At 35.7% G+C, this 20,887-nt stretch overlaps 1 protein-coding gene across 1 annotated transcript in view; it reads left to right on the plus strand.

The window, feature by feature from the left end:
- Positions 1-20,887, plus strand: part of PGR (progesterone receptor) — a 100,859-nt gene that overhangs the window by 31,793 nt on the left and 48,179 nt on the right. Inside the window, exon 3 of the mRNA XM_047694002.1 lies at positions 6,979-7,095. Coding sequence (XP_047549958.1) covers positions 6,979-7,095 — 117 coding nt within the window. The remainder of the gene's footprint in view (positions 1-6,978; positions 7,096-20,887) is intronic.

The following is a 20,887-nucleotide window of genomic DNA, read 5'->3' on the forward strand; positions in this document are numbered from 1 at the left end:
CATTTGTTCCCAAAATGTCCTATATAGGTTGTTTTTTCATGAAGGCTCTATCAAGAACTATGTATTACCTTTGGTTAAGTCTTTTTCCTCTCCTTTAATCTAAAAAGATCTTCCCACCTCTTTTTGTCTTTTAGGACATTGACACTTTTGAGGAGCCCAGAACAGCTGTTTTGTAGAAATTCCCACAATCTAGATTTGTCTCTTTTGTAGTTGTCGTTGTTTGTTTTTCCCCATACAATTAAATTCAGGTTAAACATTTTGGAAGGAGTCATGTGCAGGTCAGTGGTTCTCAAACACTCTGGTCTTATGACTCCTTTCCTATACATGCTTAAAAATTATTGAGAGCCCAAAGAATTTTGTTTATGTGGATTATATCTCTCTGCATTTATCATATTGTAAATTTAAAATGGTAAGCTTTGGAAACTTTTTATTAAGTCATTTAAAAAATAGCAAAATCATTTGATGTTAATTTTCCAGACCAAAAATTTTAGTGAAAAGTGTGACATTGTTTTACATTTTTACAAGTCATTTTAATGTCTTGCTTTAATGGAATGCAGCTGTGTTTCATATCTGTGCCTACAGTCAGCCTGTTGCAATATGTTGTTTTGGTTGAAGCATATGAAGAAAATGTGGCATCACACAGATATGTGGTTGGAAAATAGAGGAGTATTTTAACTGTCTTTTCAGTCTTGACAAGTAGTCACCATTTCCTTAGGGATTGCAAAAGGATGATTTTCTATTTCTTTTATTTCTTCTGATTTTATCAGCTATAAGTCTTTTTTATAGTTCTTTCTCTCTTCCAAAAGGTAATTTAGTAATCTTAAAACACTGGAAGGCCTAGTAGATGTTTATTTCCCCTTGATTATCAATTTTCAAAGTAATGAGTTTGTGCCTTAGCATCATCCTGTTGTTTCCAGTGAGTATGATTTTTTCTCTTTCTCTTCTTCTTTCCTTTTTTAAATATCATTATTTTTGTTTATATAGTCAGTATGTTTTAATCACTTGAAATAAATTTTTTTTAAAGATTTTATTTATTTATTTGACAGACAGAGAGATCACAAGTAGGCAGAGAGGCAGGCAGAGAGAGAGGAGGAAGGAGGCTCCCTGCTGAGTGAAGAGCCCAATGCGGGGCTCGATTCCAGGACCCTGGGATCATGACCTGAGCTAAAGGCAGAGGCTTTAACCCACTGAGCCACCCAGGTGCCCCTGAAATAAATTTTTTGATGTTTAAATTGTCTTTGGTCAGTGTGGCTTTGACACTGTTTCATTAACCCTCAATAACATCAAAATAATTCATAACAAAGTATCACAGATTGAACTTGTACATTTTCTGCCACAGTCCTAGATCAACCATTCCTCCAAAGAGCTCTGGTTCCTTTCAGATGAAAATGATATTAGACAGAGCAATCTGGATCCCAGTGTTTATTGCTGCTGTGGTTGCATTTGCTTCTAGGCATTTTAAGTGGACCAACCTGAAAAACACATCTTTTTTAAGAAATGGGACAATCATGATTTATACTAGAGTTTCTCAACACTGGCACTGTTGACATTTGGGCCTATTAATTCTTTGTTTTTGGGATTTTCCTGTGCATTGTAGGAAGTTTAATAGCATCCCTGGCCTCAGTAGCATCTACTACTCAGTTGTATGAACCAAAATTGTCCCCAGATAATTCTGGAGCTCGTTTAGGGGAAGACAAAAATGTCTCGTTGAGAAGCACTGGTTTACAATTTTATTTATAACAATATTAAAATAATTGTTATGGTTTTTATCTATATGTTTATGTATTTGTATGTGTGTTTTCACACACACATTTTCACAGTGCCAACATAGCATGACCTCTAACAACAGCAGCTCTGTGGGCTTGTTGTTCTATGGGCTTCTTGTTCCATCTTCTCTATGAAATTTTGGTCCATTTCCATAATGATTAATTTAAAAAAAAGTCTCACTTCAGTGACCAAAATGTACAGGCCGACATGATAGTCAAAATTTCAAACTCTTACCTGATTTAGCATTTATCCTTTGCTAGAGCTCAGTACTGCTGGGGGCCTGAAGCTACAGAGAACCGACAAGATCACCTTCTTCTATGTTTACCATGCTCACATTTCTTTTTTTTTTTTTAAGATTTTTATTTATTTATGTGACAGACAGAGATTACAAGTAGGCAGAGAGGCAGGCAGAGAGAGAGATTGAAGGAAGCAGGCTCCCCGCTGAGCAAAGAGCCCGATGCGGGGCTCGATCCCAGAACCCTGGGATCATGACCTGAGCCGAAGGCAGAGGCTTTAACCCACTGAGCCACCCAGGCGCCCCCATGCTCACATTTCTAAGACCCCTTAACAGCTGATTTTGACCTTTTCTATGTAGAGGCATAGGAAAGAGAAGGGTTAAAAGGAGAGGCAAAGTTGTACTTGGCAGGCACATATATGACTGTCACTGGAGTTTTCTGTGTTTGGTAGATGATTATAGCTGGCCATTTCTCTAGCACAATACTTGGTGGGATTCTTGGGATATTTCATTAGAAAGCTCCAACTGTAATCCCATAATGTAGGTAACACCTCTCTTCTCTCTGGAAACATGTTACCTCTCCTCTCCTTACTTCTATTCTGTTTCTGGACTTCAAATGGTTGGTCCTACATAAACTCCTCTCCCTCTGTTGGATCAGAGTATCCTCTAATCTGTCCTCTCAGGTGTAACTATTTTTAACAAGAAATTAAAAAGCTTTTTATTGGCATAAATAATTTTAGGAAAGTAGTCAAAGAGAGGTATAGAGCTTAATGAATTATCATTGAATAAATGAAACTAGGATATCATTCATCATCCAGGTCAAATGATTTGCAAATCATTAGCTTTCCAGAAGTCTTCTTGCACCCCTTCCAGTCACTCCCAATAGGTAACTACCATCTAACTTTTAACATTATAGATGGTTTTAACTGTCTGGGGATTTTATATTAATGGAATCATATAGTATTTTTCTTTGTCTATTATTTTACATATTATATTTATGGACCCATCCATATTTTTGCATAGGCTATTTATTCTCATTGCTATATAATAATGCATTGAAAAATGAAACAAATTGTTTATGTGTTATTCTACAGATGATCATTGGAATTTTCAGTTTGGGATTATTATAAACAGTGCTTCTATACATACTCTGGTACATCTCTCTCTCTCTTTTTTTTTTTTTTTTTTTTTTTTTTTGCACATATGTGTACCTGTCCTTACAGTTCAATTTTGCATTTGGCTCTCCCTAAGAGTTTTACTGGTCCTAGACAACTATTTGTTTCTTGGCACAGGTTCATACATCACGTGGTAGAGAAAATCACTCTCTCAAAGGCCAGGATATTTGTATATTTTGGTTTTAGTCATGGGTGGCTCCTCTCCCCACCCAAAATTTGAGGGCAGATTCCTGGCTTCATCAGCATAGTTTGGGTAGTGTTCTCTAACCCATTTTTCATGGAAAGACAGCCTTTTGAGATTCTCCATTTTATGTAGGTTTCAGTTACTACACTCTTCTCCCAGTGGGACTGTGGCCACAAATCCCAGGCCCTTGTGGGTGTTAAACCCAAGTTCTTGGCTTCTAAGTCCTATATCTGATCTGAAGCTTTTTTTGACCACAGTCCATTCCAGTTTACCCTCTCTTTTTTCTTTTTTAATTTCTGGCTTATTAGGATTGCCCCCCCCCAACTCCTTTTCTGTTCTAGATTGTAATTAAACAACATGCTTTTGTTTTTCTTCAACATTTGTGTTTGTGGTGGAAGCAGTCCCTCCATAAGTATGGGCTCAGTTGCCTCAAGGCCATACTTCATGAATCATACCATACCAACTTTCTTGTCTTTGTTCTTTATCTGTTAAACATATATTCATTTATCTCACTGTTTTACTACATGTTCCCCCTCCTTTTCTACATGTTTCCCTCTCCTTTTCAAAGAAAGGCATAAAAATGTTGTGACTACTTATGCTTATGAGGCCACATAAATAATATAGAACTCTTATTTTAAAGGTAAATCTCTTTGTAGCTAATAAAGACTTCATTTCAAACAAAATGGAATTTTTGTCATGTATCTAAAATTTTACAAGTCATTAGGCACATAAAATGACCAACTCACATTTTAATAGTGCTTTTTTTCACAGAATATGATTCTCTTAATAATAGTAACACTTGAAGTTATATTAATATATTAAATGCAGAGAGCAGTTGGAAATAACATATAAGTATAGCCAGCCATTCAGTAATCCCTTTTTTCAGATCATTAAAATTGGAGGGGGAGAAGAACTATGAGAGACTCAGAAACAAACTGAGGGTTTTGGGGGGGGGCAGGTTGGGAGAGCCTGGTGGTGGGTATTAAGGAGGACATGCATTGCATGGAGCACTGAGTGTGGTCCATAAACAATGAATCTTGGAACACTGAAAAAATAAAATAAAATTTAAAAAATATAAATATTTCAGAAATAATAAGGACTTCTGTCTTTGCAAAGGTAGATGTTAAGAATAAGCTTGCTGGGGCACCTGGGTGGCTCAGTCATTAAGCATCTGCTTTTGACTCAGGTCATGATTCCAGGACCCTGGGTTTGACCCCGCATCAGGCTCCTTGCTCAATGGGAGTCCTGTTTCTCCCTCTCCTATTCCCCCTTCTTTTGTTCCCTCTCTTGCTGTCTCTCTCTCTCTCTGTCAAATAAATAAATTAAAAAATAAATAAAAATAAGCTTGTTATAATGAACAAAGGAAAAAAGAGACAGACTCTTAAATATAAGGAACAAACTGGTGGTTACCAGAGGGAAGGTGGGTTGCAGGGTATGGGTAAAAATGGATAAAGGGGATTAAGAGTACACTTACCATGATGAGCACTGAGTGATATATTGAAACATTGAACTACTATATTGTACATTTGAAACTAATATAACACTATATGAATTATACTGGAATTTAAAAATTATAATGAACAATAAAAGTATAAAAAATAAGCTTGTTAAAGATACTAACTCATGATCTATTAATGTAAAAATGCAAGAATTTTCTTGAAATAACAGGCATTCTGTATAAAAACATTGAAAGGTGCTAAAAATCTGGAGCAACAGATTTTTTAAAATTTAGTATATATGATAATAAGTAAAATATTACTATAGAGTTTATATTGTTGAGTACAACCATAGTTATGGCTTTAAGTGAAAAAATAAATATAATTAAGTACACATATATTCAACAAATATTTATTGGACTCTTAATTTACATAAGAGTTTCAAAAGACCTCGTTTTTAACTTCACAAAACCTAAGGAAGTCAAGCAGTATTTACAATACATACATATTGAATATTTAGTTGTTTACACAGAGGAAATGTCTAGGTCTTTCTGGAGTCAGTTAAGACCAGATTTGAAAGATAACCAAGAGTTTGCCAAGCAGATAAATTTAGAAAAAGGAGGAGAGCCATAAAGACATGAGAGATTTGGGGGAAATATAAGGATGTTGGTACAGCTAGAACATAAAATGAAAGAGAATATATAATTTAAAAGAAAAGATGTAATAGTAATCACCCCTTGCTTTTCCTACCCTAATCTATAAACAATATTTTCCAAGGGGAAAGAGGAAAACGTGGTGCTCTATTGCATACCTTTGGCAATATTGCATCAGGTTTCAAAAAGGGCAGATGACATATCCTTTCCCCTGCTTGATTAATCAAATGTTTAAGGTACGTCTGTGTTCCTTTACCATAAACTTTGGCCAGAAGAGTAAATCTGATTTTAATGTTGACTAATATAAAATATTAAAGGAAATTCAACAATCTTCTAAAATCGCTTTTCACACTTAAGAAGTATGAGCTAGAGGCGCCTGGGTGGCTCAGTGGGATAAAGCCTCTGCCTTCAGCTCAGGTCATGATTTCAGGATCCTGGGATGGAGCCCCATATCGGACTCTCTGCTCAGCAGGGAGCCTGCTTCCTCCTCTCTCTCTGCCTGCCTACTTGTGATCTCTGTCTGTCAAATAAATAAATAAAATCTTAAAAGAAAAGAAGTATAAGCTAAAGATGTTAAAAACTCAGTCTGTGTTACAAGACTTTGTTCAAAAATAAAGCATGCAAAAAAGTAAATTTTCCAGTTAATTAAGGTTTTTGTGTTTAAGCTGAGATTTTTTTTTGTTCAACCCAAATAAATTAGATTGTCCATCTTTATTAAATGGAACATATTTGTGGTTTAATATCATCATGGTTAAATATTAAATTCATTTTCCAGACCTTTTGAAAATATGTTATTTCTCCTGCACATATGATCCCAGGGTCACCCATTTGTCCACATTTCTTCTTGTCCTCTCCTTCATTCAATACTTCTCATTGTTTTAAAATTTTTCTCTCTTTATCATTATTTTTATCTATTGTATTTTCTAATTTGCAGCCAAAATAAACTGCAGTAAGGTTAATACAATCAGTAATATTTTTTTCATGTATTACTCACAATCATTAGACCCTTTAAAAGTAAGATAGCTCCAGGATATTCCAATAGCATTGTGTATAGATTTTATAACGGCCTGTATTAGAAATGCCTTTAATTCTTTAGTCTGTATCTATGTTCTTGATGCTTTAGATGTCAGAAAGAAAAAGTTTTACTACAGTTTGACTGTCTTATAGAACTAATACTTACTAACAACATGTAACTAATCTTGAAATGATGGAAAGGTTTAAGGACAATCTGATGTTGACACCATTAAGAAGATGCACAGAAATATTGTGCAAACCCTCAGATTGATTTATAAAGTGCGTTCATCTCATTAAGGCTTCTGAAGACACAGGTAAAGTATTAAATAGACTTGGAGCATCGCCAACATTCATGTATGCCAAGCAAAAGCCTGGCTGAGACAGTAATCCACTCACTGATGTGCACTTTTTAAAGTTGTCAGTGCATAAAATTTCCAATGGTATTTAGATATCATAGATAACTTTTGTGTGTGTGTGTGTGTTTTGTTTTTTGTTTTTTGTGTTTTTTTTTTAGGGCAGCATAACTATTTATGTGCTGGAAGAAATGACTGCATTGTTGATAAAATCCGCAGAAAAAACTGCCCAGCATGTCGCCTTAGAAAATGCTGTCAGGCTGGCATGGTCCTTGGAGGTAATGCTTATATTTTCATCATTAATATGTTGAGTATTTACACTCTAAAACCATGGATCAGGAAATTCTAGTTTTCTTATACATCTTTGTTCTTGGTTTACTTTTTCTGTCATGATTATTGGTGTCTGGATTAAGTAACCATTAGTATCCCATTAACTATAGATTTTCATTATTTTGATGCTGTTATGAGAAGTAGTAAGCCTCCATTTACCCATATTGCTTATAAGTAGATATTATGAGAAGTTCACCAATTTCTTAGTAAGTTACATGAGTTGGATCTAGGCTCTGACATTGATTATCTGTGTGGCTCTGATAAGTCACCAACCCTTTCTGGGCATCAGTGTCCTTATCCATAAAATGGGAGCACTGAAGTTCTTTCCAGCTCAAAAACTGATCCTGTGAGTTGATTAAGTACATTGATCTCCATCCCTCCTTCTCCCCATTAATCTCTCCCATCCTACATCCCTACCTCATTCTCTTTAAGTAACTATTTATTGAGCCCTTACTATTTACCAGGTACTATTCTAAGTTCTGGGAGTGTAGCATCCATACATACATATATACATGCATATATACATGCATAAACACACATATAAATACATAAATAAGACCTACCATCTGCCCAAGAAGAAACCTACCATCTGCTTACATTCTGGGGACAGAAGCAATAAATACTTATGTCAAATTATGATAAGGGCTACCAAAAATATAATACAGGGTGAGTTAATAGGAAGTATCAGGGAAAGGAATCACTCCTGAATCCTTTATTTTCATTTCAATTAGCTATTTCCTTTTTCCCCTTCTTTTTTTTTTAAGATTTTATGTATTCATTTGAGAGAGAGAGAGCACAAGCAAAGGGAGAGGCAGAGGAAGAGGGAGAAGCACTCTCCCCACTGAGCTGGGAGCCCAAGGTGGGGCTCCATCCCAGTTCCTGGAGATCATGGTCTGAGCCAAAGGCAGATACTTAACCATCTGAGCCATCCAAGTGCCCCTTTTCCCCCTTATAAATATATTTACTTTTTGTTCTATCCTCCCTTTTAAGTTTTTATTTTCAAGTATTCTTTTTTTTCTTTTTTCAAACTTTTATTTTTATTTTTTTTAAAGATTTTATTTATTTATTTAACAGACAGAGGTCACAAGTAGGCAGAGAGGCAGACAGAGAGAGAGGAAAGGAAGCAGGCTCTCTGCTGGGCAGAGAGCCCGATGTGGGGCTCGATCCCAGGACCCTGGGATCATGACCTGAGCCAAAGGCAGAGGCTTTAACCCGCTGAGCCACCCAGGTGCCCCCAAACTTTTATTTTAATCCCAGTTAGTTAACATACAGTGTAATATTAGTTTCAGGTGTAGAATTTAGTGATTCATCACTTACATTCAATACACAGTGTTGATCACAAGCGCTTTCCTTAATCCTGCCCCCCATCCATTTCACCCATCCCCCTTACCAACACCCCTTTAATAAGCTTCAGTCTGTTTCTTGGTTTGCATGCATCTCTCCTTTTTTCACCCCATGTTCATTTGCTTTGTATCTTAAATTCTACATGTGATTGAAATCATATGGTGTTTCTCTTTCTCTGATTGGCTTATTTTGCTTAGCATAATATACTTTACCTCCATCCACATTGTTGCAAATGGCAAGAGTTCATTCTTTATTATGACTGAGTAAAATTCCATTATATATACATATCATGTCTTTATCCACTCATCAGTTGATGGACATTTGGGCTTTTTCCATATATTGGGTATTGTTCATAATGCTGCTATAAACATTTTGGTGCAGGCACTAGGGTGGCTCAGTCAGTTAAGCATCTGCCTTCGGCTGAGATCATGATCCCGGGATCCTGGCACCAAGCCCCTTCTTGGGCTTCCTGTTCAGCACAGAGTCTGCTTCTCCCTCTCCCTCTGCCCCTAATCCCTTCTCATTCTCTCCCTCCCTCTCTCTTTCAAATAGATAAATAAATGAAAATCTTTTAAAAATTGAAAAATAAATATCAGGGTACATGTATCCCTTCAAATTAAAATGTAATCATATGATGTTTCTCTTTCTTTGATTCTATCCTTTGCATAAATACCTACTGGTGCAATTACTGGATCCTAGGGTCATTCTATTTTTAAGTTTTTGAAGAACCTGCATACTGTTTTTTAGACTGAGCATCAGTTTGCATGCCCACCAACAGTGTAAGAAGGTTTCCCTTTCTCTACACACTCGCCAACACCTGTTGTTTCTTGTGTTGTTCATTTCAGCCATTCTGACAGGCATGAGATGGTATCTCATTATTGTTTTGATTTTTTTTTATAGTTTTGATTTTTCTTTCCCTGATTTTGAGTGGTGTTGAGCATTTTTTCATGTGTCTGTTAGCCATCTGTATGTTTTCTTTAGAAAATTGTCTATTGATATCTTCTGCCCATTTCTTAACTGGATTATTTGGTTGTAGGCATTGAGTTCGATAAGTTCTTTACAGATTTTGGATACTAACCCTTTATCTGTCATTTGCAAATATCTTTCCCATTCCATAGTTTGCCTTTTAATTTTGTTGATTGTTTCCTTCAGTATGCAGAAGCTTTTTATTTCAATGTAGTCCCAATAGTTTATTTTTGTTTTTGTTTCCCTTGCCTCAGGAGACATATCTAGTAAGAATTTGCTATGGCTGATGTCAAAGAGGTTACATGTTCTCCTCGGGATTATGATGGTTTCCTGTCTCACATTTAGGTCTTTCATCCATTTTGAATTTATTTTTGTGTATGGTGTAAGTGGTCCAGTTTTGTTCTTTTTCATGATGTTTTCCAGTTCTCTTCCAGGATTTTGATGGTTTCCTGTCTCACTTTTAAGTCTTTTATCCATTTTGAATTTCTGTGTGTGTGCATATGGTGTAAGAAAGGGTACAGTTTCATTCTTCTGCATGCTGCCAGTTTTCCCAACACCATTTGTTGAAGAGAGAGCCTTTTTTTTTCCCATTGGATATTCTTTCCATTTTATCAAAGATTAATTGAACGTATAGTTGTGGGTTCATTTCTGGGTTTTCTTTTCTGTTCCACTGATCTATGTGTCTCTTTTTTTGCCAGTACCATACTGTCTTAATCACTACAGCTTTGTAATATAACTTGAAGTCTGGAATTGTGATGTTTCCATCACTTAACTATTTCTTAGGCAATATATCTGATAGCATGCATACAATGTAATAGTTTTTTTTTAAAAACACATGAGTATGAACTCATAAGCTTTTTGTAGTTTTTTTTCTTTTATATGTATATTTCCTTTTTTTTTTAAGATTTTATTTCTTTATTTGACAGAAAGAACTAGAGAGCCTAAGCAGGTGGGGGACCATAGAAGGAGAGGGAGAAGCAGGCTCCCCACTGAGCAGGGAGCCCAATGTGTGGCTCAATATCAGGACCCTGGGATCATGACCTGAGCTGAAGGCAAATGCTTAACCATCTGAATCACATAGGTACCCCTCATGTATGTATGTGTGTGTGTGTATGAGTGTGTGTGTGTGTGTGTGTGTGTGTGTATAATTTCTATAGAAATATACTTGACATACAAGTAACCTTAGTTTCAGGTATAAAACTTAGTGTTTTGACTGTTCCATGTATTATGCTAGGCTCATCACGAGTGTAACAACAATCTGTCATAGAATTCTATTGATTTATAGATTCGTTGATTTAATTCCTTATGCCGTAGCTTTCACCCCTGTGACTTACTCATTTCATGGATAGATAACGTGTGCTTCTCACTCCCTTTCACCTATTTGGTGATCATCCCAGCACCTTTCACTCTGGCAACCATGTTTGGTTTCTGTATTTATGGGTCTATTTATGCTTTTTTATTTGTTTAGATTTTAAATATAAGAGAAATCATATGGTATTTGACTTGCTCTGACATATTTCACTTAACATAATGCCCTCAAAGTCCATCTATGTTGTTGCAAATGGCAAAATCACATTCTTTTTTTGACTGAGTCCAGTGCATATATATACCACATCTTCTTTATCTGTTCATCTATTGGTGGACACTTGGGTTGCTTCATATTTTGGTTATCATTTATAATGCTGAAATAGGCATAGGGGTGCATATATCTTTTCAAATTAGTGTTTTTGTTTTCTTTGAGGGCCAGTAGAGGAATTACCGAATCATATGGTATTTCCATTTTTAATTTTTTGAGGAACATCTGTACTGTTTTCCATAGTGGCTGCACCAATTTTCATTCCCATGAACAGGGCCCAAGTCTTCTTTTTTCTCCAAATCCTTGTGAACACTTGTGTCTTTTTTGGTTCTATTATTCAGACAGGTGTAAGGTGATATCTCATTGTGGTTTTGGTTTGCATTCCCCTGATGATTAGTGATGTTGAATCTCTTTCATGTGTTTGTTGGCCATCTGTATGTTTTCTTTGGAAAAATGTCTATTCTGCCCATTTTTAATCAGTTTTTTTTGTTATTGTTGTTGAATCATGTAAGATCTTTATACATTTTAGATATTAAGACCTTATTAGATATATCATTTGAAAATATTTCCTTGCATTATGTAGGCTGCCTTTTTGGTTTGTTGATGGTTCCTTCACTTTGCAAAAGCTTTTTATTTTGATATAGTCCAGTAGTTTAATTTTGCTTTTACTTCCCTTGCCTGAGGAGACCTAACTAGAAAAATTTTGCTAAGGTTGATGTTTAAGAGATTACTATCTGTGTTTTCATCTGGGAGGTTAATGGTTTTCAGTTTCACATTTGGGTTTTTAATCCATTTTGAGTTTATTTTTGTGGATGGTGTAAGAAAGTGATTGAATTTCATTCTTTTGTACATATCTATCCAGTTTTCACAGCACTATTGAAGAGACTTTTTCCTGTTACATATTGTCACCTACTTCATCATAGATTAATTTACCCTATAAGACTGGTTTACTTCTGGGTTTCTATCGTGTTACATTGATCTGTGCATCTGTTTTTGTGCCAGTACCATATTGTTTTGATTACCACAACATTGTAGTATATATCTTTTTTTTAATTAATCATTTTTTTAATTTATTTTCAGCATAACAGTATTAATTGTTTTTGTACCACACCCAGTGCTCCATGCAATCCGTGCCCTAATACCCACCACCTGGTTCCCCCAACCTCCAACCCACCCACCTCTTCAAACCCTTCAGATTGTTTTTCAGAGTCCACAGTCTCTCATTGTTCACCTCCCCTTCCAATTTCCCCCGACTCCCTTCTTCTAATTCCCCATGTCCTCCATGCTATTTGTTATGCTCCACAAATAAGTGAAAGCATATAATAATTGACTCTCTCTGCTTGACTTATTTCACTCAGCATCATCTCTTACAGTCCTGTCCATGTTGCTACAAAAGTTGGGTATTCATCCTTTCTGATGGAGGCATAATACTCCATAGTGTATATGGACCACATCCTCCTTATCCATTCATCTGTTGAAGGGCATCTTGGTTCTTTCCACAGTTTGGCAACCGTGGCCATTGCTGCTATAAACATTGAGGTACAGATGGCCCTTCTTTTCACTACATCTGTATCTTTGAGGTAAATACCCAGTAGTGCAATTGCAGGGTCATAGGGAAGTTCTATTTTTAATTTCTTGAGGAATCTCCACGCTGTTCTCCAAAGAGGCTGCACCAACTTACATTCCCACCAACAGTGTAAGAGGGTTCCCCTTTCTTCACATCCTCTCCAACACATGTTGTTTCCTGTCTTGCTAATTTTGGCCATTCTAACTGGTATAAGGTGATATCTCAATGTGGTTTTAATTTGAATCTCCCTGATGGCTAGTGATGATGAATATTTTTTCATGTGTCTGATAGCCATTTGTATGTCTTCATTGGAGAAGTGTCTGTTCATATCTTCTGCCCATTTTTTGATATGATTACCTGTTTTGTGTGTGTTGAGTTTGAGGAGTTCTTTATAGATCCTGAATATCAATCTTTTGTCTGTACTGTCATTTGCAAATATCTTCTCCCATTCTGTGGGTTGCCTCTTTGTTTTCTTGACTGTTTCCTTTGCTGTGCAGAAGCTTTTGATTTTGATGAAGTTCCAAAAGTTTATTTTGGCTTTTGATTCCTTTGCCTTTGGAGACATATCTTGAAAGAAGTTGCTGTGGCTTATTTTGAAGAGATTACTGCCTATGTTCTCCTCTAGGATTCTGATGGATTCCTGTCTCACGTAGTATATCTTGAAATCCACAACTGTGATACCTCCAGCTTTGTTCTTCTTTCTCAAGACTGCTTTTGCTCTTCAAGTTCCTTTGTAGTTCCATACAAATTTTAGAATTATCTGTTCTAGTTCTATGGCAAATGCTATTGGCAAATACGAATTGTACTAAATCTGTAGATCGCTCTGGATAGCATGGACATTTCAATGGTACTAATTCTTCCAATCTAAGTTCATAGTATATGTTTCCATTTGTGTCCTCTTCAATTTCTTTCATTAATGTCTTATAGTTTTCATAGTACAGGTCTTTCACCTCCTTGATTAAGTTTGTTTCTAGATATTTTATTCTTCTTTGGTACAATTTTAAATGGTATTATTTTCTTATTTCTCCTTCTGATACATTGTTATTTGTATATAGAAACACAACAGATTTCTATATATTAATTTTGTATCCTAAAATTTCACTCAATTTTCAGAAAAGCCAATTATTTAGTGGGAACAGCAATGAAGCTTCAAAGTTACTTTGTGCCAGTTGGTATCTGGATTTTGACTATTTTGTAGGCAGTGGAATCAGTGATTTTTCTAACAAACTATTCATGAAATAAGACCCAGGTTCCTAAATGCAGCACATGGAGCCTTTCCTTACCTAATAGGTAGTCTCTCTTTTCCTAAGTCCTTCTCCCATCAGTCCTTTAGGAAGCTATACTGTAGTCACAGGCTCTCACCTATTTTTGCATGTATTTTACTTTTGTCTGTATCATTCTCCCTTTAGTCTTCATGAACTCTTACTTGTCTTCCATATGAAGTGTGACTTTCTTGTGAAATTTTCCCATCTCTTCAGTTACTGCAAGGAAAGGGATTTTGTAGGAATACAGTTATCATTGTTTTTCATATCTGGAAATGTTGAAAGCCTTTGAATGAGCTTGGATTGTAGTGTGTCCTCATTTTACTTCTTCAGCTTTTCTACTCTTATAATGGAAGATGGAGCAAATTGACCAAAGCAGAAGTGATTGAATACACAACCATCAAGAAATGGGATTATTCAAGGGGAGACTTCTCTCCCTCTGTAGACAGAGAAACTGGTGTTCATTTGGAAGAGAGACTTTGGTTCTAGTTAACAACACAAATGCTCAGTGAGAAATAGAATAAAAGAAGAGAGCTTTATAGAAGACTCAGAACTGGGAAGAAAGGGGAAGATACCATTCCAGCGACATAGACTAATTTAGCATCAGAAAAGGGTGGGCAACAAGACCATATTGGTGCAAAGCTGTTATAATTGACTTCATTTTCTTTATATTTCTTCAGCTTAAGGGAAGAATTGGTTCTGTTATCGGACAGAACTCAATTCAGAAGTAAATATCCCTAACCTCAGAGATTATAGTAAGAAAGAGGCAAAAATGTGAGTAGATAGTTACCATTGTCCAGCTGTAATATCCTCAATTTTGTTGTGTTTCCAAGGTTTCTTATTGATTTTATGTGCTCCAGTTCCCCCCAAATTTTATGGATTTTTCTCCTTTTGTGTAATTTACTTCAATCAGTATACTACTTTATATGGCCAGTGACTATAAAAGTCATCATCCAAACTAGAATACCTCTGAGGATGAAATGGAGCGCTCAATAACTAAACTAGGATGCTGTGCCTGGGTGGCTCAGTCAGTTAGGTGTCTGCCTTTAGTTTCAAATCATGATCCCAGGGTCCTAGAATTGAGTTCTGCATCAGGCTCCCTGCTCAACAGGGAGCCTGCTTCTCCCTCTGCCCCTCACCCTGCTTGTGCTTTCTCACTCTTTCTATCAAATAAATAAATAAATAAAATCTTTTAAAAAAAAATAACTAAACTGGAATAACAGGTATAAACTGAAACTGTCCCAGACTAACTAAGCTGTAGGGAAAGTCCCCCATTTTTCCCACTTAAAAGATGGAAATGTGTTCTGGTCAAAATTAATACATAAACTTCTGGGGATATAGATAAAATAGTCAAATGTTTACTTATATATTGCATTAATTTAGTTAAACACAAGAATTTAAGTCACATGCAAAAATCTACTGAATTAGAAGTATTATATGTCTAGTGTCACATTTCATGAATAATTTTATTCAAACTAATTTCACAAAACTTTGCCAGCAGGACATTTGGTTCTCAGTACAGCCAATCTGTAAGTCAGCTAATCATTTGCCAGAATTCATCATCATTTTATCTAAAATATTTGATATGTAGTACTTTTTGAATCAATGGGTAGTACTGTAACTGGAAATATATCCCAAGCCAAATATAGTCATCTACATAATATAACTATTTTAATATTTGTCCCATAAGAGTTTTTTTAATGATTCCCCATAACAACTTGCTGTATTATTTAATTATAAAATATATTAAGCCTGCCAAATTAATTAAAATAAATAAGTACCTATGTACCTATCACTCAGTTTTTAATATCAGTCATTTTTTATATTTTCTTCATTTCTGTTGTAAGAAATAAGATATTAACAGATATTTTGAAGCTTTTGGTATGTTCTTCCCTAAACTCAGACTAATTCCTCAACAAATTTCTTTGCCTCTTTTTAAAAAAATCAGATATTCTCTACAAACCTTCCAAACTACCACTGTTTGAAGTTATTTCAGTTTAATTTGTCTTTGGCAGCATATTGCCATTCAAAATAATTTAGAGTTTCATAATGTTACATTGCTCATAGGACTAATATATAACGGAGTATCTTTGTTTCTGAGGGATAATTCTCAGATTTAAAAAAAAAAAAAGGAAATAGCCTTCCTGTACTTCCTGTATTTCAGGCATATATGAAAGAGTGATTGAATTCTAGTATTATATGTGGTCACATCACACATTTAGAAATACAAAATGCATTACTTATTTGATAAACAGATTTTCACAGAGGTTTATTAGTTGGACGAAACTGGCAATGATCTGCCTGAGAGAATTGGTAGCAAAAGTCTATAGAGTCAATAATCCAATTCTTACAAATCATGAAGGTACTCTTTTTTAATTAGATTCTAATTACTAATTCTGTATTAAATTTCTGGAGTAAGGGGAAATGTACTTCTGGTCTACCGAGAGTGTGAGAACATCCTTTTGGATGATAATCAGGGTTGCTCCTGGTTGGATTCTTTCTTAATTAGAAGAGTTTCACTTAAGTAATAATTCACTACTGGAAATGGAAATGCAAGATTTCCCTTCCTTCCTTTCTTCCTTGTTTATCACTCCTTCTTGAGATTTCTCATTTCTGATATAGAGACATTTAAATAAAAGATGAAACAAAGAGAGAACATTGAAACATTTTTAAAGACTTAATAAAGTATATGGTAGAAGTCAAAAATATTAAAGTTTTGGGATGTCATGACGTAGTTATTGCAGGTTGTTCTTACCAGCTTCAGCAACTATGTTCTGTTATGCCCGAGTTTTCGCCTCTGAGAGACCACCAAGGAGCCAAGCACCGATGCAATCACATGAGGGTTTATTCGACAAGCTTAAGCTTGGGCCCAAGTATACCCAGCGCAGCTGAGTAGGGACTTGGACCCCGAACCAGATTACAGTCAGAGTTTTTAAAGGCAGATTAGGGGTGGACTCAGCAGTGGGTGAGGACAAAGGGGATGATGTTAGTCTCTAAGGAATTTTGGAAGCAAGGTCTCCAGGACCTTGGGGCTAGCTATTGTTGGGAGAAAGGTTATTTATTACTAGTAATAAAAAATCTTTTCATGAGACCCTTTAGATGGGAATGATTTATCTTGGGAATGATTGCTGACACTATCTTGGAGGTTTAGAGATTAAGTTTCACACTTCTCCTATCAAGTGTCCTTGTTAGTGAGATTTGGGTTTAGAAGAAATTTAACTTTATTTCCATTTCCTTCTACCTCAGCCTCCTTCAGTTTTATGGTGGGGAGGGCGACATTAGGGCTTGGGAACTGAGTTATTTGCCTCTGGCAATTGGGCTATTGTTAAATCTCTAGGACATTTGTAAATCAAGGGAGACTCCTGTCTTGCAGGATTGTCATCTCTGCAAGTTAACTATTTGTTTTTCTTAGGGCAGCCAGTGGTGGCTGAGTAATGTCACACATATTTACCGAGGGAGGGGAGCGGGTGGAGAGGGGGTGCAAGGTGCCAGCTTTTGCTTTGCCAAGATGGGTGTACTTGTATCAGGGCTAGACTCTAGGTGGGTACAGCCTTGTTTTTCTTGGCCTCCACATGTTCTGATTATAAGAATTGTGATTGAGTTATTGGGTCTCTTAGTTGCATATAATTCTTATTTTTAATGAATCACTTCCTTGCCTTCACCAGGTCACAGTGAACTCTTGAATTTTGTTCATTGCCGTACGGCACCGAGTAGGAAAGATAGTTACACACTGAAGGATGGTAATATATCGTCTAATTTAGAAATTCTGCTTCTAACTTCTTTCCTTTGGAAAACATGTTTGTGTAATGATTCACAAAAAAATCTAAAATGAATAGAGCTCTGTATTTTGCATTTGTGGTAAAAATGCTAACTTATTATAAAGGTAATTAGTTCTATAAAATAAGTAGCTTTCTGTGTAAAAGAATGATTAAATGCATAGTTAATGTTAGCTGATTTTTTCAAGCTGGGATTTTTTACAGGGTTATTTATTTATTTTTTTTATTTATTTTGTTAGAGAGCCTTTTCTTCAGATTTTAAAAGGTTATGTTAGAAAGCTAGTCTATCCCCTACCTCCTCCTACCCTTAGATTTACCGCCACGTCTCTTGGCAAAGAGAGTAATTTTCTGGGCTACAAACTATGGGTTATGTAGTAAAGGTGTGTTCTTTTTTTCTTCTCCTACACTTGAAGACAATAAGCCTCAATTTTTTTTTTTCTGAAGAATACCAAAATTCCTGAGCAGTACCTTTTGTGGAGGTATAGAAACTTAGTCTATCCCTTTGATTACTATAAAAACTGAAACCATCTGCTCTCTCTTTGATGCAGGAATTTCTTTGGGTGACAGCTGCCACCTATGCCTTTAGACCTCTCATGGTCTTCCTCTTATGAGCATTTCCTTTTCTACTCAAACCCTGGTCTTTGAATCAGCAACCACCATCCCAAGACAGTACCTCACACTCTTTCCTCAGTTCACTGAGTTGAAACCTCTAGCCAATTAATGTCTTCTGTTTACTCCCCGATTGTTCACCCTAAATGCCATTTCATACATGGTAGATAAGGATATTTCTTAGAGCATTCATTCTCATTTCTTTGGCTTTGTTTGTTTGCCTGGGGTTGTTTTTTTGTGGTGTTTGTTTGTTTTTTGTTTTGGGGGACTGCTTTTATGGATGCCAGCTAGAACTATTCAATAGTATCTGATACTGTCTCCTATTTCCACATTCAGTAAAAAGTCAGGATTGAGGAATACAAAGGTTCTTCCCCATTTGTAGTCTGACTTTAGTTGGATGATTTAAAACAATTCTAGTAGAGCTTTTTTTTTCCTAATTACCTAATTCAAATTCATATACCTAATTTAATTTCATATTTCCTATTATCTAGTATTTGTATTTTTTTTTCAGCAAAAACACAGATATATTGTTTTCATCTGGGAAGTAGAGGTGGAATCTGAAAAAGAAAAAGCGAGATAAGTCAGTGCTAAAAGGGGTTGTTAGAGCATAGTTTCAGCATACTGATTCCAGCAACATCATCTTTTTGCTAACCCAAAGTAAAAACATATATCTAGACATGATTTCTTATAGCTACTACTAGGATAATTGCTTATAAATCCACAAAAACTACGGCAAAGCTTATTATGATCCTCGTAATATCAAAGGATTTGATTTGCACCATTCCCTGTCTGCTGATCTTTACCACCTATTTTCTCATCCAATTCCCAAAAAGCTTTCTGGCTGTCATAAAACTTACATTTTAATATCCAGTACAATACTCTTCCCTTGCCTCCATGCAGTAAGCCCAGCATTATCACATGAACACCTGGTGTCATCCACTCAATATAATATTTTTTTGCCCCAAATAAAAGCAAATAACAGAGAGGCCCTGACAAAGTAAACAACATTCATTTCAGAACATGTTCCAGAATTAGTGATCATTATTACTTTATTCACTCCGAAAGGTCTACCTATATGTTTATCTATTGTTTTTTCCCCCCAACTCAGTCTTTCATTCAGTTAATAAACTGAATTTTATTTTATTTTTGAAATAAAATTTTTATAAGTTCTTTCTGTGGGAAATTGTAAATGATAAACTCATTTGCTTCCATTTAAAATATCATTATTTAATCTTCATTTTTGGATGATGATTTTGGTAATTTAAAAATTTTAGGTTGACTTTTTTTCATCTACATCTTAAAGATGTTCATCGATTATCTTTTGGCATGTATCATTTTTTCTACAAATTCTCCAATTGATCTAACAGCTTCTTTGAGGCAATATTTTCTCTATATTTATATAAAACATTTTTATACTTGGTTCTCCAAGTTCACTCAATTATAAATTAGTTTCATTTGTTCTACTTGTAAATCATGATTTCTAAATCTGAGAATTTATGTCTTTCATAAACACCAGGAGTATTCTTCCCAGTATTCTTCAAATATTGCCTCCCTCCACATTGCCTTTTTCTAACTCTAGAATACTTACTAGACATATATTAGTTAGTGCATTCTGTTTTTTCATCCATTCTGTCTTCTATATATTGTATCTTACTTAACATTTCCCATATTGTTATATACCTGTGCTATATTCTGTGTCATTTAGTCAGTTGTCTTCAAGTTTTCTATCTTTTCATTTTAGTACTTTTTTTAGACAGTATACTTGTTTTTTTTTATAAATCTATCTTATTTTTACTAGTGTTTCCCTTTTTCGTGTTTCCATTCTTTTCATTTTTTTTTAATTTTTTTATTTTTTCAGCATAACAATATTCATTATTTTTGCACCACACCCAGTGCTCCATGCAATCCGTGCCCTCTACAATACCCACCACCTGGTGCCCCCAACCTCCCACCCCCCACCCCTTCAAAATTCTCAGATCGTTTTTCAGAGTCCATAGTCTCTCATGGTTCAGCTCCCCTTCCAATTTCCCTCAACTCCCTTCTCCTCTCCATCTCCCCTTGTCCTCCATGCTATTTGTTATGCTCCACAAATAAGTGAAACCATATGATAATTGACTCTCTCTGCTTGACTTATTTCACTCAGCATAATCTCTTCCAGTCCCGTCCATGTTGCTACAAAACTTGGGTATTCATCCTTTCTTTTTTCTTTTTTTTTTTTTTTACAGCTTTATAAACATATATTTTTATCCCCAGGGGTACAGGTCTGCGAATCGCCAGGTTTACACACTTCACAGCACTCACCATAGCACATACCCTCCCCAATATCCATAACCCCATCCCCCTCTCCCAACCCCCTCCCCCAATCAACCCTCAGTTTGTTTTGTGAGATTAAGAGTCACTTATGGTTTGTCTCCCTCCCAATCCAATCTTGTTTCATTTACTCTTCTCCTACCCCCTCAACCCCCCATGTTGCATCTCCTCTCCCTCATATCAGGGAGATCATATGATAGTTGTCTTTCTCCGATTGACTTATTTCGCTAAGCATGATACCCTCTAGTTCCATCCACGTCGTCGCAAATGGCAAGATTTCATTTCTTTTGATGGCTGCATAGTATTCCATTGTGTATATATACCACATCT

Source organism: Lutra lutra, chromosome 10, assembly GCF_902655055.1.
Source record: "Lutra lutra chromosome 10, mLutLut1.2, whole genome shotgun sequence".
NCBI lineage: Eukaryota > Metazoa > Chordata > Mammalia > Carnivora > Mustelidae > Lutra > Lutra lutra.